At 40.3% G+C, this 20,646-nt stretch overlaps 10 protein-coding genes across 10 annotated transcripts; 1 reads left to right on the forward strand and 9 right to left on the reverse strand.

The window, feature by feature from the left end:
* Positions 1-381: 381 nt before the first annotated feature.
* FAA1 (long-chain fatty acid-CoA ligase FAA1) lies at positions 382-2,487 on the reverse strand (the record flags this gene model as incomplete). The annotated part of the gene is made up of 1 exon (XM_452107.1): positions 382-2,487. One exon carries the CDS (start codon positions 2,485-2,487, stop codon positions 382-384), a length of 2,106 nt encoding a protein of 701 aa, XP_452107.1.
* A 584-nt stretch (positions 2,488-3,071) lies between these two features.
* RNH1 (RNA-DNA hybrid ribonuclease) lies at positions 3,072-4,184 on the reverse strand (the record flags this gene model as incomplete). The annotated part of the gene is made up of 1 exon (XM_452108.1): positions 3,072-4,184. The coding sequence occupies one exon, from the start codon at positions 4,182-4,184 to the stop codon at positions 3,072-3,074; it is 1,113 nt and encodes a 370-aa protein (XP_452108.1).
* A 353-nt stretch (positions 4,185-4,537) lies between these two features.
* Positions 4,538-5,410, reverse strand: KLLA0_B12980g (uncharacterized protein; the record flags this gene model as incomplete). The annotated part of the gene is made up of 1 exon (XM_452109.1): positions 4,538-5,410. One exon carries the CDS (start codon positions 5,408-5,410, stop codon positions 4,538-4,540), a length of 873 nt encoding a protein of 290 aa, XP_452109.1.
* Positions 5,411-5,867: 457 nt separating this feature from the next.
* Positions 5,868-10,001, reverse strand: KLLA0_B13002g (uncharacterized protein; the record flags this gene model as incomplete). The annotated part of the gene is made up of 1 exon (XM_452110.1): positions 5,868-10,001. One exon carries the CDS (start codon positions 9,999-10,001, stop codon positions 5,868-5,870), a length of 4,134 nt encoding a protein of 1,377 aa, XP_452110.1.
* Positions 10,002-10,266: 265 nt separating this feature from the next.
* KLLA0_B13024g (SWIB/MDM2 domain-containing protein) lies at positions 10,267-10,641 on the reverse strand (the record flags this gene model as incomplete). The annotated part of the gene is made up of 1 exon (XM_452111.1): positions 10,267-10,641. One exon carries the CDS (start codon positions 10,639-10,641, stop codon positions 10,267-10,269), a length of 375 nt encoding a protein of 124 aa, XP_452111.1.
* A 609-nt stretch (positions 10,642-11,250) lies between these two features.
* RRS1 (ribosome biogenesis protein RRS1) lies at positions 11,251-11,865 on the reverse strand (the record flags this gene model as incomplete). The annotated part of the gene is made up of 1 exon (XM_452112.1): positions 11,251-11,865. One exon carries the CDS (start codon positions 11,863-11,865, stop codon positions 11,251-11,253), a length of 615 nt encoding a protein of 204 aa, XP_452112.1.
* A 252-nt stretch (positions 11,866-12,117) lies between these two features.
* On the reverse strand, positions 12,118-14,133 carry FUS2 (Fus2p; the record flags this gene model as incomplete). Its single annotated transcript, XM_452113.1, has 1 exon — positions 12,118-14,133. One exon carries the CDS (start codon positions 14,131-14,133, stop codon positions 12,118-12,120), a length of 2,016 nt encoding a protein of 671 aa, XP_452113.1.
* Positions 14,134-14,392: 259 nt separating this feature from the next.
* PEP5 (tethering complex subunit PEP5) lies at positions 14,393-17,458 on the reverse strand (the record flags this gene model as incomplete). The annotated part of the gene is made up of 1 exon (XM_452114.1): positions 14,393-17,458. One exon carries the CDS (start codon positions 17,456-17,458, stop codon positions 14,393-14,395), a length of 3,066 nt encoding a protein of 1,021 aa, XP_452114.1.
* A 242-nt stretch (positions 17,459-17,700) lies between these two features.
* STE11 (mitogen-activated protein kinase kinase kinase STE11) lies at positions 17,701-19,893 on the reverse strand (the record flags this gene model as incomplete). Its single annotated transcript, XM_452115.1, has 1 exon — positions 17,701-19,893. One exon carries the CDS (start codon positions 19,891-19,893, stop codon positions 17,701-17,703), a length of 2,193 nt encoding a protein of 730 aa, XP_452115.1.
* Positions 19,894-20,204: 311 nt separating this feature from the next.
* KLLA0_B13123g (uncharacterized protein) lies at positions 20,205-20,486 on the forward strand (the record flags this gene model as incomplete). Its single annotated transcript, XM_002999310.1, has 1 exon — positions 20,205-20,486. One exon carries the CDS (start codon positions 20,205-20,207, stop codon positions 20,484-20,486), a length of 282 nt encoding a protein of 93 aa, XP_002999356.1.
* Between the last annotated feature and the right edge of the window lie 160 nt (positions 20,487-20,646).

Here is a 20,646-nt window from a genome sequence, read left to right on the forward strand (position 1 = left end):
TAGTTTATGTTTTTACAAAAATGCATGTTCAAATATTCTCTTTCAATTCAAGGTGAAGACACATGTGGTGTACTAATGCTTGTCTTATTGTTTTAGAATAATTAAAATGAGTTAAATGCTAAAAGTCGTTATAGAGCATCTATACACCAATTAGTTAAAAACTTTGCCAAAAAAAGCATTTCATCAGTCGGTTCTCTTTACTTCCGTAATAATACATTATACGCCGGACATGGAAGTAAGTTAGTAGATATAGCTGTCTCAAGTTTGTGGAAATCATTATAGTTTGTTTGTCAAGGAAAAATTTGACATTCGATACGATAAAAAAAAGGGAAGACCATGAGAATTACATGGTTTTTGCCTTTCAAACAGGACATTGTCAATTCAGTTTGACTTAGAGTAAACTTCGTCAACATCGTCTTGAACAGCAGCAAGGATCTTCTTTCTTTGTAGTTTTTGAGCAGATGTGACAAATCCGTTTTGTGGAGTCCATTCTTCTTCGAAGATAACAATACCTTGGAGCAATTCAATACCGCTCAGGCCTTGGCTCTTGCCAACCTTCCACATTTCTTGGAGGATTTCGTGCTTCAAAGTGTCATTGTGGTACAAATGGGTAACATCTTCGCCCTTTTTCAGTAGATCCATCTTGATAGCCTTCTCGGTGATGGCAGCCTCATTTGGAACAATGATACCGACGGGTTTAACCTTTGTTTGATCAGCGTAAACACAGATGTTTTGAACAAATGGACAAGATCTGTAAACGGATTCTAACTTCTCTAATGCGATGTATTCACCATTCTGAGTCTTCACCAAGTTCTTTTTACGGTCAATAATCTTTAATTGACCCTTTGGAGTCCATTCCGCAATGTCACCAGTTTTGAACCAGCCATCATCTGTGATAGAACCCTTAGTCTCTTCCTCGTTTTTGTAATATTCTCGAGTGACAGGTTCACCTTTAATCCAGACTTCACCTTGAGAATTCTTTGCGAAGTAGCCCAATTCTTCAACGTCGACCAACTTGACAGTGATACTACCGACAATGTCACCAGCGACTCCGTATTCAAAATGTTCTGGTTGTAAGATAGTTGTGTTAGCCATGGTTTCAGTCAAACCATAACCAATCAACATTGGACAAATCAAGTTTGTGATAAACTCTTGTGCTTCTCTAGACAATGGGGAACCACCGTTCAACACAAATCTTAAATGACCACCGGTGGCTTCTCTGACCTTCTTGAACAAAATGTTACCTAGAGTGTCACCACCTGGAATGTGGAACTTCTTCATTTTTAATTTGGCATAGTAACCTGTCCAGAACACCTTTTGAGTTAACGCAGGAAGCTTGTTAATTTGTGCCAAGATCCCCTTTCTAACACTTTCCCAAACAGCGGCAACACCAACCATGATAGTTGGTTGGAACTCCTTGATGTCACCTTGGCAGTTGCGAACAGATGCATCGGTCAACGTCTTAACGTTCGCATAACCAAGTGTAGCGCCCCAGTAAAAAGTGATCAATTCGAAAGCCAACTCAAAAATATGAGCCAGGGGCAAAAATGCAATGACACGATCTGTGTGACAAACGTGTTCTGGTCTGTTACTAATAATGGAAGAGATACCGCCTAGACCTGCAACAATATTAGAATGCTTTAAGATGACACCCTTTGGATCACCAGTGGAACCGGAAGTGTACATGATAGCTGACAAATCTTCAGGGGCTGGAGGATGTGGTTCAATTTCATCTCTAGCCTTCTTACCCAATTCGATGACTTCATCCATGGAAAGAATCTTAATGTCTGGTCTAACCTCTTTAATCTTAGCCAATGCGTCTGCAGCGTCCTTGTAAAGCTTACCCTCATCCCTTTTATCCTCTGGGTTCAACTCTTCAGAAATGATTAGATATTTCAAGTTTGTAGCCTCTTGTACAGCGTTATGCAACCTACACAACAATGCATTGTCAACAAACATACCCTTAGAAGCGGTTTGAACCATGGAATGGATTAAACCCTTTTCACCCAAAGTATCATATGCAGTCACCACAGGAATGGCCTGAGACTGCGTAGCCAAAAATGTCTTCATCCATCTATGAGATGTTGATGCAAAGATGTGCAATTTATCCTCAGAAGCCGGTTGTAACCCCAATTTCACTAACCCACGACCATAATCATGAACTAACTCATTCAACTCCTTATAAGTAGTGTACTTGTACGAACTCAATTCATAGAAAAACCACTCCTTCTCAACTTCTTTGTCCTTGCCGTCAATCTTCTTAGTGACCATCTTCTTCTCCCTATGAATGTCGATGATATCTCTCCATCCAACACTTTTAAGGTCAGCGTTCTTTTCAAAACATTCGACGGCAAATTCATAAACAGTAGAACATTTCATACCGGCAGGCCTCGTAATTGGAGCCTTCTTCGCCAAAGCATTTCTTCTTGGAGCAGTCTCATGCTCATTAGCAGCAGGTCCGACTGGAACTGAATACTGAACAACCATTGCTTGCTTATTTGTCCCTATTTTCTCTCGGAAATCTTAAACAGCTGATTCCTTATATGACCTTAAAAACCGGATCTCAAAAAAACCGTATTGTTAGCTAGTCAAAGAAATAAAGATACCTTCTTTTATTTAGCTCCTGTACTTAGCTTATATATATCAAAAGCCAATAAACTAAGTCTCTTGAATAGCAGAAAACGAACTGGAAACCCTTTATGAAACTCCTATTGCTACGAGTTGTTTTTATCTGTATGTTTGTTTGTTTTGGAAACTAAGATGACGTTTATAAGAAATTTCAAATTTTCATTTCTTTCCTTTATTTTTGTTGAGAAACTTTGGTGAAAAGTTGGAGTTTTCTGTGTTCAGTATGTGGTGTATGGGTTTATGTGGTAATAGTTCATAGCCTTATGCTCATCAGGGATCTAATCATCACTCTAATAATCATCTAGTGTCTATTTGGTGATGAAAGATGGCTTGGCATTCTCTAAGTTGGACCCTTGCTCTCTCCCTTTGCATTCCCCCTTCGACTTTGATATTCATTGTGTCTGGTTGACAACTCAGGGTCCAAGTAATTCCTCTACGCTTATCTAATGCCTTTTCATAGCTCCTTCTTTAGCCAGTTGATCTGCAATCTCGTTTCCTGGAACACCGGCGTGTCCCTTGACCCATTTCACTTCGAGACCGTTGTCTTTGACAACGTCTTTGTTCACTTCGTAGAATTGTTTAACTTTGGTGTAATTTTGGACCATTGGTACAATTAGATCTGCGTTTGGGGCCTTTTGTAGTTGTTGTGGGTCCACATGGTTCGCATAATCGTTAAGCATTTTGGAGACATATTCGCTGTCGGTATGAATCACATATTTGTTCAGTTTTTTGCCCTCTTTTAAATTGTCCCAAATGTCAGAGAGAGCATCAGATACAGCAGAGATTTCAGCTCTGTTGTTGGTTTGGTTACCATTCGTCAATGGTCTTGCGATTCTTCTATCCTCGCCCTCGAAATATATACCGTACCCGGCTCTTGCACCCTCAAATCCATTGTTGAAAGAGGATCCATCGCAGTAAACGTTGCATGGTGCTGCTGGGACACGGACTTGGGAACGGCGTTCAGGTGTGATTTTGTGAGCTTGTGAGAATTGGGACGCCGTAGTATTGAGATGCGAATATATCGTTTCGTTAGAGGCACGTCCTTGTATGAAATCGTCTGCCTTAGAAGGAGTGTCAAATTTCCTGTAGGAAAGGTTTCTACGGCCTTCGACGTAGCTTTTGCAATCGGCCCAGTTGGTAAACACTTTGTTTGGTACTGAGCTGTCACTACTTCTCACCGCATAGAATGAGGAAGATGAAGGTGGTGGTGGTGGCGCTGCCGCTGCTGCTGCTGCTTTTGAGTGGTAATTACTATAGGAGCTGTGACTGTTGTAGGGTGCTTGGTTGTAAGTAGATTGCTGATGGCCTCCGTAGTGCCCGTAACTGGACCCTGAACTGGATCCAGAATACGACCTGTAGGATTTGGACGATGTAGATGGGAATGAGTGTCCTGAGCTACTGCTGCTGTTGGCAAATGCTCTAGCTTCCGCTGGCGTATCGAATCGTTTAAACTTCGCGTTCGAGTAACCGTTTACTGATTCTTGACATTCAGACCATGAATCGAAAACACCAACGTTTCTGCCATTTGCAACGGCATAGTAGCCTTTCTTACCCATAGTTATTACAGATAGACGTGGAGCCTGCACCTTTGAATCACAGACTTTGGCAGTCTTTGCTTGTTGTAGTGTTGTGTTCGTTTAAGGCATTTCTAGTAAGTAGTTGACATTAGACGACATTTCGTTGGAATTTAATATTTGTAAATACACAATCAGTAAACAGAACGAAATGGCAGCTTTACTGATCTGAGAGGGGGTACGGTAGCTAAGGTCAAGTGTAATGGTGGACTCCTAATGCTTACTTTTTCCGCCTCCGTAGTTCCTTTCGACAAGAGTCACGTGATGTAATCATTATTTTACATCATTATATGTACGTACGTTAGAATGTGATACTTAATAACTAGTTAGGCAGTCTATTTGAGGAATGCCCCGTTGGTTAGCTCCATTTCGAGATCGTAATCGACTTGGAACTCTGTGTATAATGTTTCTGGGTCCGAAGTGTTGAAATATGTGAAATCAGCCTCCTCATCTCCAATCAATTTCTTTTCAAGACCAGATCTGACTGCCGATTCGATGAGCAACTGAACTTGGCAACATTTCTCCATCAAGGTAAATAAATAGCCTGCCTCATCCGCCGTCTCTCCAACGGTCAAAAGCCCATGGTTTTGTAAGATGATTGCTTTGTTATCACCCAATGCTTCAGCCAGTCTTTGTCCCTCCTCATCTTCCAATACCACACCACCAAACGACTCGTACACAGTATGCTTCTTGTAAAACATGCAAACATCCTGGTTTAACATTTCTAATGGTTTACCAAACGCAGACCATGCCTTACCATACGTGGAATGGGTATGACAAGCAGCATTAACATCTGGCCTTGCCTTGTGTAAATGAGAGTGGATCTTGAAACCTGCAGCATTGATAGCAGCCTGGTTCCCATCAGGTAAAATGTTACATTCCTCATCGACATGCACTAGAGCTGACACTGTCATCTGAGAGAAGTGTAAACCCAAAGGATTGATCCAGAACGTGTTTCTGTCTACTGGATCTCTTACAGACACGTGACCAGCAGCACCCTCACCAAAACCACGTCTACCGAAAGCTCTAAACACAGCAGCCATATGCTCCAAAGTATGTCTACGCTCCTCGTATTTGTCCTTGAACTGTGGTCTGATATGCTTGTACTTGATTCCACCAGATGAAAGGTTGTGAACACCTTGAGTGCGTGCACTCAAGGTGCCAACTTCTTCGCTCTTAACCTTTTCCTGAGTAGCTGTGAAAGACATGATATGTTATGATTTCCCTGACGTACTTGCTTAACGGATTTGGTAACTTCAGTGATAATTGTCTTTGCTGGATCAATTGTTCAGCTAACTTCAATAGTGGTCATATCCATTTGTATAATATTGATACATCTCTTCACTGTATATATATATATATATAAATGTATATGTATGTGGTTATCTCGCTGTCACTTACCAGATATAAAAGATGCCCAGTTTCTCCACATGTAATATGATCACCACTGAGCTGACTTGCCTAGACAGGAATAACGTCTATGCAGTCATCGAGATAACGGCATTCGATAAAGGAAACCTTAAAAGGAAGCACATTCCGTTTACCCTTTTAGGTTCCATTTTTCTTTTTTTTTTTTTCCCTGCAAAACCTTTCCATTTCTGTCTCGATTTTCCTTATCACAATACAGAACCAAAAGGAGAAGGTACGGGTAGGTTTACATAATCACTAGTCGTTGGAGGTGATTCTGAGTTTTGCCACCGCGGCTCGAATATCACGGTCACGTGATTGAATCTGGCTCATCACGTATTTGTGGTCGCCACGCGACCACAATATCCGCAGAGCGACCATCACCGATTGCGATAGAGAAGGTACGGACCTTTGGTCTTCTTCTTCTATGGTTTGTTTCAATTCACAGGTTTCATTGTCGAACAGACTGGCAATTAGCATGAGTTGCTGGTATTGGTCGTTCTTCAATTTGTCTAACGGAGGACCTTCGCCGTTATTGTGGAAGAAGTCTCGACATAGAATATCAATCCACATGAATACTATTTCTACTTCTAGTGAGGTTCCCACTGTGTTGTTGTAGTTGGAATTATTGGAGAACGGTGATGACCACCCGGTGAATCCCGGCTTTTGTAACACTTTTTGGAATCCGGACACGGCGGTATCCCAAACGGAGGAGCTGCCCCTGGTTGAACCGCTGTAAGACATTCTGTTGCCTCTACTGCCAAAATTATACTCTGAATTTGCACTTGACGATATTGACGCGAGCTGCAATGGCGGAAGCAAAAGAGCGTCTGCAGCAACAAGGATTTTGTTCCATACTTGTAGCATAATCTGGTGTAATAACGCAGTAGGAAGTGCTTGCGCCAATACTGTCAAGTTCTCGTTCAAATGATCGAAGAGTGGGACAAGGCTGTCATAGATGTCATCATCGGTCGGACGTTGTCCGGGGACTGAAGATGAAAGAGACATGCTCAATGACTTCTTGGAGAATGAGTCATTAATACATGGCTCAAATCTGTTTGTCACTTGTTTCAAGCTCTGGGTCAATATGCGTGCGACGATTCTACGTGTCTTACCAACGATACAATCAGGTTCTGCACGTTCCACTTCGAGGCATACTCTTACGTGTATACGCCCTTGAGTATCTAGTGGTAAGACAAGTGACTTTTCCAGTCCGCTTTCGTTTTTACGCGATTTCAGCATATCCCTTGGCATGTCAAGATCTAAATAACACCGACCAACGGGAACCCCGCTGCCATTGCCGCCACCGCCATTGCCGCCGGTCCCTTGTGTCTCTGATGTCCTAGTACCAGTTCCGGAGTTGTATTTCCGCTGTCTACGATGGCGGCGCTGGCGGTTAGCTCCAGCTTCTTGTTTTTCTTGCCATAAAACAAGTGACAAGGACATTCTTTCCTGAGGTTCCAGTTCTAAATCTAGCTCCTCATCTTCCCACCATTCGGGAAAGCCGCCAACTAGCGTCCTGTATATCTCATGCCGCTTGGCCGTGTCGACAATTGACAAACTGTATCTGGGGCTCTGGTTATCCTTTCCGCCGACGCAAGGAGCACCTTCGGCGGCTATCGGAACTATTGACCACAATTGGCCCTTAATCTCCGATTTGATTTTCTTATTGTTGTCGTCGGTCACGTGAGCACGTACTTCTTCACTCAATTGGTTTAATTGGAAACTTTTCTCTACTTCATCAATCATGTTCAATATCGATGCCATGTTGTTTAAACAAACACAGCTTCTCATCGAGATCACATATCCAGTAGCAGCAGTTGCTGTAGTCGTTGTTGTTGCAGATTCGGTATCTGAAGCTGAGGCAGCTGAGGCAGCATCAACAGCATCAACATTTGAACGTCTTCTCTTGCCTTGCAATTGTTGTTTCCATTGGTTGTTCCACAACTTGGAAGATTGGATCGCTGATTTCATGTCCTTGAAGATAGATACATCGTTGCCCAGTCTGTGTCCCATGCCTTGGCCTTGACCATTTTGTTCATCATTTTCGCTTATGCATAGATCTTCTCTCACTATATCTTCCATACATCTTGCGTAATGGAGAACACATTCACTGATCTTTCCCAAAACTACAGAGTAGGCAGTACCCAACTGGGCCAGATCATTCCATTGAAGTTGTTCCACTAGTCTTAACGTATCTGAGATGAGTCGAGAAATATCATATGCAGACCTACTATACCATTGATCAGCTTCTTTGTCCATGGGTTCCCAAGTTTCATGGATGATGATCCTTTCGCAACCTTGTTTTACTACATCACCCGTATTCTCACAAAAGCTTAGTAGGTATTTGTAGAAGATGGGTTCTAATATGGAACCTTCACTGCTGATGGATCCAGATTCTTCGTAGTTTTTCCATCTCAATTCATTCAAAAGCTTGTACGTGTCGAGTGCATCTGTGTCGATAGGTTTGTTGTATTTCTTGATTCTCTGCATCAATATCTTCAAATCTCTGAACAACGCAGAGAAATAAGTATGTATGATTATGCCGACAAACTTGTATCTTGATGATAAATTTGTCAAAGGCTTATACTTCGTTTCTATCAAAGCTATGTCATCAAGAATCGACTCGCATAAGCCGTGTAAATGCTTGATACTGATTTCACTGTCTGTGGGGACGTGACGAATTAAACTGATGTACCTTTGTTCAATGGTGAGGAAAGTCTTCTTCTTTAACTTATGAATCTGCTTCTTGTACATATCACTCTTTTGGAAATCTCTTTCTATTAACACGGAATCGTGCTCCACTAACGCATGGTATGTGGATATTACCGATTTCAATTTGGTGTCCCTGGTCTTGGAACTAAACATACATTCAATGCATCGATATACTTCGTCCGTTAACCATAGGAATATTGTTACTTGGTTGGTTGACCATTGGTCTTGATCCTTCTTATTCCATCCCAAGGGATCCGTATGTTCAGGTGCTTCCACAGATAACCTTGTTTCCATGAAACCGAACACATACTGTGTCATTTTCATTCCTTCCGGGAAATCTAGATTCCGTATGAGATGCAGACAGCCACTTACCGCATTAACAAATACAGCGCTGCCATAATCTATTAACCAGTATCTTAGACATCTGGATAGCAGAAATTTAGAATCAAGAGAAATTGATGCCTCGTTATCACGCTCTTGTCTAACAAAATCATGCTTCAATATCAAATTCACCAAAGTCTGGAAAATTAATCGGGGGTCGTTTGGAATCAATTGCATGTCTTTGGTGATGTTTTTTCCACTCTCGTTATGGCCAGAGAAACCGTGTTTCACTTTGTCCTTCAACTCTGATAAGTGTTTCAGTTGGTGGTCTTTCCAATCGCTGTATTGATCCATAGTACCGAAATCGATGGGTTTTAGTTCCGCCTCGTCTTTCATAATGGCTTGCTCGTATTGTGATAATTCATGTAGATATAGATCGTTCTTCACCGAAAGAGAAAGTCTGATAACGTCCCTTTGCAATTTCAACTCATCTACACCGAAAATCGTAGTCAATATCTTGGAATGAGTTATTTCACTCAACCTAAATGTCGGTTGTAAAGTATCATCAACAAGCTTAGATTCCTCATCCTTTGAAGTCATAACATTACCATTGATTGGTGAAGGACTCCTCTTATTATTATCTCCCTGTTTCAACGAATTCTTATATGCATTGAGCCGTTTCACATAGGTGGGGCCCATCTTAGTGTCTCTTGACAAATCTATTAGAATATTGATGAAACGACTCATTTGAACAAACAAGTCTGACTTCGGATCCTTTGTTTCCAACTTCGTTAACTCTTTGTTGGCGCTTTTGACGAAAAGAATAATAAGATCTTCAGGCTTTGTCATCGTTCCCAAAGTCTGTTTGAATTGCGAATCCAAGAACACATCGTTATAAAACTTTAATAGACTTCTTCTCAACATAGAATCGCTGATAATGTCCTGATTCATGGCTATCCGTGTAAGTTTTTGTTCTAATGCTTGTAAAACCTGTTTCATAGATTCTTTATTGTATGAGGAGCCTCCAATGCTGCTTCGGTTGTTATCGTCTTCGTCCTCATCATCACTGGGATCATGAGAAAACCACGTTGATAATCTATTACTACCATTGTCATGGCTCGCACCCTTCACTCGTAGCCTTTGAGAATTCACATTGGAACCTACCCGTTTCCACTTCCTTCTGAACCTGGGCTCATTAATGTACGCAAATAAAACTACCTTTAATACGTTGGAGTATACCAGATCAAGGTCATCGCATAAAGAATAACCAGTGTCCAAGGGAACAAAGTCAAACGTTTCTCCCAGTGAAGGGGTAGAAAACGAAGAATCTGTGGATAATATCCTAAACTGGTTCATGGATACCTTCGCCTACCGAAACTGTCCGCTATTTTGGTCGGTTTGTGTCTTTTAAGGTTCGTTCTTATGTATTTGTTTTGTTTATTAGAGATCCAAGTTTCATAAAGGCGGACTCTTCAAGAATTTAGATACAGATCGATGGTACATAATTAGATGCCAAGACATAAAAGTTAGAGGATAAAGACGAGTAAAATAAGCGTGGTGTCGATAATGATACAATAAGATATGGCGGGAGCTATTTAGCATTATATATATATTGTTAATGTCAAGGCTCTAAGTCGCTATGCTGTTCAGTGATTTCGTCTTTTTCTGATTTTGCAAGGTTGAATAAATGCTTCGAGAGTATTTTATTCAACGTGAACATGGTCATCTTCTCACCAAAAATGGGTTTCATGGCATCATCACATATGATTTCCCTTCGGTCCTCCGGGTTCTGAAGGTCATGCTCCTTAATGTAGTCCCAAACAGATTTAACGACTTGTGTTCTGGGCATCTCTTCCACTTTTAAGAATTCTTGTAATTCGGGACTCAATCCTACTTTCTTCAAGTGTATGCTGTTCGGATTATCGTTAGCCACCTTCCGCTTCTTCTTCTTTTTAGGTTTCTTCTCTTTTTTCCCACTCCGATGGCGTTTTAACATGGCAACTTCGTCGTCATGCAGCTTCACTGCAAGCTTTGAATCCAAATCCACCAGTTCTTCATGTTTTAGGGTTTTACTTTGTAAATCTTGTAATCGATTGAACCGTGATATGATCAGTTCTTTCAAATCATGCTTGTGAGAATTCAAATCTACCGAAAATAACTCCTGTAACGCTTTCCGTATTCTCTTGGCACTTACTTCCTCTGGGTTTGACACGCTTAAGATGGCCTGGTATGGATATTCACATCAATGTGATAGTTTGAAGTAGTTAGTATCTTGCTCGAAAACGATTCGCTTGATAAAAAAGAAAGGGGGAAACGTACATCTATCATAGGAACATATCTCTTGAGATCACTCATTTCCGATCCTGGTGATCTGCCGGCACCCTGTGCAAATAATATTCCCATTCATTCTCTCATTCTTTGAGGCTCTGACTTTGTTTAAAGTATAATGTTGAAATTTTGTATACGCAAAAATACCGGCTGTAGGAGGGCTTTGAACCTGATAACGGCAGTGAAATGGTCAATACGAGAAAGAGTAAGTTGGTCTATTATACAGTTTATGTAACCTAGTGTAAGGTGTGTAATGCAGTTATATAGTATGTAACGTTTATTTCACTTGGTTCTTCAAGTTTCTTTTCTGTTGCAACTGGTTCTTCTTTATCAATCTCTTTCTTTCGGCTCTGTTCAAAGTTCTTGGGTCAATCAACTCGTCTTCGGTACCCTGGACCTTGTCGTCCACCTCGACCAACCATTGGTCGTCAAGTTCTTTGTTGGAACCTTTGTAACCCCATTTTGGAACCCATTCACCAGCTGCCTCGTCGTAAATCATCTTCCCGGATCTTTCCTTTGGCTTGATACCCTTCTTGGCAGCAAATTGTTCCCATTTAGTTGGTGCCTTAGGCTTAGGTAGTGGTTTTTCTCTTGGTAGCTCTGTTGTTGGCTCTGGTAACTGTACTAAAGTCATAGATGAGGATTGTCCACTGGATCCACCTGCAGATTCTGTGGTAGCTCTGATAGGAAGAGAAAGAATCTGGTTGATCAACAACTGCACGTTATCACGGGTCAAATCTTTTATGTTACTTTCACGAGCAGCATTGGATGAATCAAAATCGTTCCTATCCAACACGTTTGTGTCAAACACTGCTAGGTTACCCAAATCGTATGTGACTGGAATAGCCTTTTCAACCGTTACTGGGCGTTCGCTGTACTTTGTTGTAGACATTCTTGTGGTTTCTATACTCCGTGTGTCGTAAACTGAAGTAGCTGAGTGTAATATCAAACAGGGAACTTTTATACACAAGGCGACTTAAATCAGATAATGTATATAGAAGTATCCAAACAGTAGAGCAGACAAACCTCTCGCTTCTTTACCTCATCTCATCGGGCATCTCTCAGTTGTAAAGCTTTTTGGCATTTTTCTTAAGTGAAAAATTGCAGAAAAGAAATAAAAGTGCGGGTAACATGTATATCTATTTCACAACTCAAATAACCTTCTCACAACTTTACTGGCTCTTGGATCACCGTGGTAGGTCCAGTTCTCTCTTATTGCATGCCTCGTATAGTACCTAGAAGAGCAGAACAGCTGGAGAATGTCAAAATTATCCCCCAGGTCTCGCTGTCCCGAATTGACTAGTTCCAATTCTTTGTTGAGGAACTGATCTCCGCCAGATATGATTTGCATGTACTCCATCATCAGTAAGGTGTACTGAGACACGAGTAGTGTGATTGCTTCTCTGGCATACTCGTTGAATATGGGCAAAGACTCCGCTAGTTGATGTTGTAAATCTTGGAAGCTATTTGCGAGGATTTGTTTTTTGGCGTCGTGGGTTTCAGTGTCGCGTTGTCGCAGATATGCCATGTACTCTTTCTTCAGTGAATTTCTGTCTGCCAGCTTTTGCTTCACGGTAGCAAATCGTTGTAGTAGGTGTTGCAAAGGTTTAATAACTTTCCTGCGGAGATCTTGGAGTTGTAAGATCATCACTTGTTGACGTTGTTTATCGATTTTCTCGACATATGTTCCATATATTGTTCTTTCATTATCACCAGAGTGAAACATTTCATTAGGCGGTTCGAACTCTATTAGATTTTTCCATGTGATTGCGATAGTCAGAGTTCTATCCAAAACTTTAGCTAATTCCAACTTGCACAGAGCTTTATCCCATTTTTGGAGGTTGGCATATATGTTGTTGAACTCTTTGATGCAGTCCTTCAGTGAATTCGATGAGTTGAACTTTGATTCTTCTTTTTCTTCGATGCTATTCAAATGTGAATTGTGGAGGACCGCGCCTGTTGGTTCTCCTTGTGGTACTTCTTCTTCTACTCTTGTAAATGATGGGATATCTGAATAAAAACTAGATGATTTGGAAATTTGTGAACCTCCACGGGATCCAGATTTTGAAGAAATGTTGTCATTCTCCTTTTCTTGAGTCACCGCATTTTCTTCTCCTAAAATGCTTTCCTTTGCACGTCCGGAATTATTTAGTTCATCGTTTAGATCCCTTAGATAACTAATGTATTCTTTTGATATCGCATTCATCTGAACAGACCGTTCTGGTGATAGCAAATTGTCACCAAATAAACATAAGTTCTCGAACAATGACCCCCATTGGCCTAGCCTCTCCAATGGCAACTCCAAGAGGTCTTCTAACTTCTCAAATTGTGATTTTTTTAAGCATAACTCGTACCACTTGTAAAACGTTTCCGTGTTTTGCAATTTGATCGAGTCTAGAAATCGTTTCCTTTCCTCATGACAGATGCAGTAGCTATGATATGGGGACTTGATTCTATGTAAATGAGATTTTATCAACGTAGAGAAATCAGTATCAAGTATAATTTGACATAACTTGTCACTCCCTTTAATTTCCTTCCAAATCCTGCTCTGAGTACCAGCATCTGTCACTTTCAAGCATTCTGATAAATTTTTGCAGAATAATTTACTTAACTCTGCCATCGTATCTAAATTCCCAAACAACAATAGCTCATCGTTTGAAGCTCTATTCAACAATTTGTTCCTAAATTTCTTGTTGTGGCATGCTTCTTCCTTGTAAGTTGATAAACATAGACTCAACATTTCGAAGTATTGTTGCTCAGACTCTAAAAGCTTTTGAAGAGTCTGGATGAACGATAAAGTCTTCGAGTCAGGTCTTGCTGAATCCAAGTTCATTTTTTGACTAAACGTTTCAACATCTAATGGAGAATAGGTCTTCTTGCTCTGAGGCTCCTGTTCGGATTCCCATATAATTGATTGTTTCTCCAAATCGTCAGAACAATCATCTTCCCTTGTGCGTTTGCTAGCAGCGCTTTCTTTTATTCTTTTCAAAGCTTCTCTGTTTTCTTCCGACGTATTCCACAAGGAATTTGAATATGGATTATGATTCGTCTGATAAAAATTAGGTAGCACATATTTGTCCTCTCGACAAGTTCTTATTGGAGTAACGGAGTTATTTGACGGATAATTTAATAAGTACGTGGAGTATCTTGACTTTATCATCGTTTGCTCGTATTAACAATAGGAGTTTGGGTAGTTCTATAACACTATTCAGTGAAGGAGGAAAAAAACAACCACAGCTTATAGAGAAGGTACTGAAACCTACTGGACTTGAGTTGTGGTCCTTTTATATCATTTTGTCGCAGTTGTAGTCATGTTTCATATATGAATCATGTATGAAACGTTTGTTATATTACAGTTAGCAAAACAGTTAGATGACAGCGGAAAAACTAGATGTCTCGATTTTCGATCACGTGATTTGTTATCCTTGAGTAATAATACACTCCGGATCATCTAGGCCACCTTTACCGATGAATTCAGATATGATGGCAAATCTGTCTTCCTTGGCATCTAAATCAGAAAGTGCGGCTCTTAGTAAGTTAGCGTTCTGTGAGGAATTTTTATATGTGGCCATAGTTTTCTTCGCCGATTCTGTCTCGACAACACATTGAGGACAACTATAGAGTAAATCTGAATCCGTTTCCTCATTCAAACAGCGTTGATGGTATAGATGACCACATTTGAAGAATACCATTGGAAATTCCAATAAGATGTTGCACGCATCGCAAAGTCTCTTTTTAACCTGAACTTGCAAGGGAGATTCAATGGCCAAGGCTTCTTTAAGCTTTGAAACTTTTAGGTCAAGCTCTTTCTCGTATGATTTTACCAATAACTCATTCTTTTGAATCTCAGCGTTCTCGCCCTTCAAATAATCTACCAAAAAATCCTTTATTGCTCCATATTTTACCACATTTGTACCGCTCAATGTTTGGATAATCTCAAGCGGCGACATCAAATCGAATTTTAGTACTTTATTCAATATCTTCTCCCTGAAGACAGACTCCCCGCCGATATCTTCATAAATTTGCTTGCTTGATACAAAGAAAGGCATAGCGATCTTATACAAATCGTGTTCGCTCTCTCCATATTTTTCTAGGAAACTGAGACAAACGTGAGGGTCATTCGTCAAGCACATAGAGCGGAAAACATCAGAAAGACTAACATGACTGATTATCGAATTTGATTCTTGTTCATCTTCCTGCATAGATGAGAGAGTAAAAGGATTCATATCGTGCATATGAGAAATTAAAAGCATTAGTGAACTATCAGGTGCTCTTTCACTTGCTTGCCTTATTTTATACTTTTCTGTTTCTTCTAAAACGGCTTCTGCTTTGCCTTTCCATTCTGCCTTTCTTTCTTCAATGTCGTCCTCATATAACGACAAATATATATCGTAAAGTGTTGTCAATATATCTTGACGGTCCTGGTCATAGCCTTGGAATCGTTTATAGCTTTCTAGACAAGCTTCGAGGAAAACGACAAATTGGAATGGTTTTTGAACAAAAGAGGGGAAGATCAAACTAGGTTTTGGTGGATGGTACGTTGGCTGAGCGCTTTCTACTGTTAATGGTTTGTCATCACTGGAGGCGGAAGATGGCAACATATATTCGAAGAATGATCGATAGTTATAAAAGATAATAGGCTCTTTGTCTGCTGGTTCACTTTGTTTCTTCTGATTCACAACATTTTCTTTAACTGCATCATAGTTTGAGGGTTTATATTGTCCAATGAAGAGGTCTATTAGCAGCAAGTTTGTTTCATTAGGAATTAAATCTAATAGTTTTCTTGAAAACTTGATCAACACCCTTAGAGCATCATCTACTGGTAGACTTTTAATATAGTTCAAAGCACCAAATGAATCTTTTTTATGCAATAGTACGATGCTGACAACTTGGCTAGGATCCTTTGAATATTTCAACACATACTTTTGCGCTAGCTCCAACATATTGCATTCGAGCAATAATCGAAGAGCAATATCCAAATCGAATAAGCTTGAGTCAGAATAGAAGAAAGAATCATCGTTCATTGACCAATTTCCAAATTCTTCAGGGTTCTCATTAAAGACACCATCCCTCTTAAAATGCGAAAGAAACGACCCCAATCCTTCTATGTCATGCAATTTAATTAAAAGAGTGAGCAATAAGGTAATATGATCAACTTTTGCCTTCCCATCTTTAACTAGTTTCCAGAGGAAATCCTTAAGATTTATTGAATCCTCTGAATTCGTTTTGTGCTCGACGCCAAATTTTGATATTATTTCTGTTGGATCACAAACTTCAATGCATCCCATATACTGTTCAATTGCTTCCCTTTTGGAACCCTTTTTGAAAAGATAGTCACCGTATGACTTTTTAATCTCTTGAACTTTCACGTCTGGAAGAGAATGCTGTTTGGCAAGTTCTAATGCTACTGAATACATGTCCTTTTGACATATGGTGTTCAATTGATCGTCTAACTTCTTTTGCCTTAATTTGTGAATCACACCGTTAGAAGTTAAAAGGTTGACACTTGCCCCATCACTAAAGATATCAATCACAGAGCTGGTGATAAGTAAGCTGTAAGAGATTATCTTGGTCTTAATATCTAGGATGACTGCCCGAATGGTCTCATTTGGGGTCTTACCCAAATGCAAAGAGGAAGTCGTAATATTTGACACAAGTACTAGGATATGATCTGCGGATATTGGAAAGATACGTTTTGCTGTGGGGATATCAACAATTAACGATCGTTTACTTCCAGAGCCCATGTAAATATCTAGCTTGTCCTTTAGTGCACAAATAAACTCATCCGTCGAGCGGTTCAACACCCCGCAGTTCAAATCAACACCTTCTGAATCATTTAAAATCATATCAGGTTTCCCATTGTTTCTGCCGGATGTATTAAATAACATAATCTTGTTCGTAGTCGTCACGAAAAGACGGCTACCATCGTTGCTCAAAGAAAGGGCAGTAATTGGTTCCTTATTCGAATCTTCGTATATGATCCTATATTTTGATCCCCTATCTCTTAGAAGGTCGCCTCGCACTAGTATCACACGACCGTCTGTGAAACCCACTGCAATACATGATGCATCCAAATTGCAAGAAACTGTGGATACTGGATATGCATTGGAACCATTTCTAACCTCCGCTAGCGCATGATACTTACTTTCATCTTTCGGCATTTTCTCTAAATCCCATAATTTGATCAATACAGGCTTCCCAAGACATTCACCAACACTTACTATTAGGGTATCTGACACTCTTTCGAGATATGTCAATTGATATTCGGACGTATATGCCTCAAACTCAAATTGTAATGTCATATCATGAAGATCTACTACCTTCACCACACTTGCCTGCACTGCAATTGCTAAATACGTTTCGTTGAGTGACGCAACAGCTGTTAGCGTGGGATCAGAGTAAAGCGGTTGATCGCTCTCGGTAAATGGATCCCTAATAGGAATGTTTTCATATAACTGGAACTGTCTCCATGTGTTTAATGACATCTTTACTTCTCAATTGAAAACCAGTGCCACGGACTGTATGTAATTCCGTAAATTGCTGAACTATATCTTACTTGTGGCGCTGCTGGGATTGTGGCAGGTTCTTTTCTCAGTTATGTTTCATTTGTTTAAATAAACGCTTTGAGTTTAGGCTACATACAGGTTTATTATCTGATACTAAGTATAATATATCCATATCACGTGATTCATTACTGAAGTAACAATACTTCTATACTGAAAACGGCTTATAGTACCGTATTCAGCCAAGGCTCCTGTAGTAGCCCTAGACTGCTAGGTCTCTTACGATAGTCCAGTTCGAAAGACTTGAAAAGGAAGGCCTTAGCCTCTTCTGATACCCAAGATGGAATCTCAGGGATGATGTTGGTACCAATCTTGAAGATAGCTTGCATTTGGGAGAAGTCTGGGAATGGGTGCTTACCTGTAAACATTTCCACGATCACGCAACCAACAGACCAGATATCTGCCTTCTCTGTAGTGACGACTTGCTTGACAACTTCTGGTGCCATCCAGTACACGGAACCCTGTAATGATGCTCTCTTGTTTTGTTGTTTGTTCAATGGGGATAGTTTCTTAGAGATACCAAAATCTGTGATCTTGACACCACCTTTGATATCAATTAAAATATTAGCACCCTTGATATCTCTGTGAATAATGTTTCTTTTATGTAAATATGCCAAACCAATGAGGATCTGTCTTGTAAAGTTCTTTACCAATGGCTCATCGAAAGGGCCGTAGTTGTTTAACATGGAAGATACTGAACCACCAGGCACATATTCAAGAAAAATGTTCAAATTGCCACCTTCTTGAGATGATCCATAGTATGTGACGATATTTTCATGATGCAACTCTTTCAAAATGTTCATTTCGTGTTGTAAAGCATCAATCATCTTCCTGTGAATTTGAGAGGTGTTCTTGACAGCAGTGTTTCCACCTCCTGGACTATGTGCTTTCTTTGATTCATCCGCAATTGACACTACGCCTGCGGTCACTGCAGTTGGTTTAAGTTCGACTTGCTTAACGGCCATCAATTCACCGGTCTCCGCATTCATACCCAAATAAACACTACCGAAACTACCAGAACCGATTCTAGCACCTTTGAGCCAGGATTTTGGTGCCTCCACTTTGGTAGGTAACGAGATAGTATCTTCTGCATCATCTTCTTCGCCTTCTGTATCGGTATCTGTGCTGTACAACTCGATCTTATCGTTGGATTCTGAGGTACCAGATTCTGACCCTGATCTGCCACGTACCGAAGATTTGCTGTTTCTACTGTTACTGGATATCGACGTACGTTTCATCAAGGGAGTGAGGGATGCAGTAGAAGCATCTGACCCATTTGTTGAAGTATTATGCATAGGAACGGCATGATCCGCAGAATTGGATGCGCTCCCATCATTTTGAATACTTTCCAATAATGCTCTGTCGACGGCGTGTGATTGATTAACCAAGATGTCTCCGATCTTGTTAGAGCCTGCTAACGACACTAGTGAGCCATTCTTCCCCCTAATCATACTGGCACGGATTGATTGTCTCATAGAATTTCTTAAAGTCTTCTTCAACCTGTTAATGTCTGTATGTGGGAAGTATTCAGGTAAATTGGTAGAAATCAACTCAGTAGGAGGTCTTTGTGTGAAGATTTCTCGGATATTATCGCTTCTATTCTCAATCCTCAAGGCATTGGTTCCAGGTCCTGATAACAGTGGTCTTCCAGCTCCTGGTTGAGACCCCATCTGTTGCATGACACTCAATGTCTTCAAATAAACTTTTTTCGAGGTGAAGATAGCTTTCTCGCTTGGAGTCTGATCCTTAGATACAAATATCAACCTGTTCTTCTCCAAGCGGTCGCTTGAGTGACAAATTGTGACTAGTTCCACATCGTATAGCAAATGTAACACGTTCTTCACATAATCCACCACAAACACGTCGTAATCTTGGGACGAATGAGTGGCTTCCTTTGTAACAGGATCAATAGAGATGAATTCCGATGGTAAACGTTTGATTAGTTTCTTCTTGATCGAATGGGCATTGAAACACCCGTTAACGTTAACTTTCTTTGCAGACCCATCGTTCAAAATGAAAATCACCGAGTGTTTATCAGTAACCAACTCCTCATTAATCGACAGTGGATTTGAATTCAAAGCATTGATTTTGGCGGTGATCTCGACGAGTTCTTTCTTGGGGTTGAACCCAGAAGCGTCTCTTCTAAGCTGACGAGATTGTTTCAAAATCTTGATCTTATCACCAATCTTCTTCACTCCAAGTTCTTCTAGAATCTCACGATCCAAGTAATATAGCCTATCCTCATCAAATAAACGGAATTTCTCAAATGTGGGTAAATATTCCTCGCATTCTACTTCACCGAGAAATTTCTCAACGAAAGGCACTTCACTAATGGGGCTTGACACGTCACTGCTCATTTCTTAAGATCTTAAAAACTAAGGTAAGCAATTGGAGCTCAACTGAATATTTCTCGTAAGCACCTAATACTAGCACCCTCTCTTTCCACTAGCAAATTGCCTTTGATTTGCTTTTCAAACGAATCGAAACTTCTCTGTTCACGGATTGTATTGTTAATATTATGAATGTTTAATTCAATTCTTGCCAAATTAAAGGATTGTTCTATATTTAAACCCTTTAACAACTGAAAACAGGGGAAAGGCTGGAGAGATATGGTAAGTATTGTTAGCCAGTATTTTACTGAAAGGGCCAAGCAGATACCTGATTTAACATGAGTGGTAACCGTGGGAATATAGACAAGAAAGACGAAGATATTGGGAAGCTTGTCTTCAAGAGAGCAGGGAGGACAGTAGAAGTCGATCCTGAAACATTAAGGAAACCTCGATTATATGTTCCAGTAAGGCATGATCCATCTCCTTCACCTTCTGCTAATCAAGGTGGATCTCCGCTGGTTCAAACTGGTGGGCATAGGCCTACAGTAGAGACTCCTAAGCACACAGCTACTACTCAAAAGTCTGACACCGATGAGCATGATTCCGAAAAGAATGAATAATTGCAAACAATTCAAATGTGGAGGGACGTAATAATTTGTATCTACATTCATGGTATATCTGTATAATTAAATATTTGTTAATGGATGTCTTTTTGTTTCTTACTGAGCAATGCCATTGTTACCTTCAGGATCGATTATAGTATATCTTTCTAAATTATTA

The sequence above is a fragment of the Kluyveromyces lactis genome, assembly GCF_000002515.2.
Source record: "Kluyveromyces lactis strain NRRL Y-1140 chromosome B complete sequence".
Lineage (NCBI taxonomy): Eukaryota > Fungi > Ascomycota > Saccharomycetes > Saccharomycetales > Saccharomycetaceae > Kluyveromyces > Kluyveromyces lactis.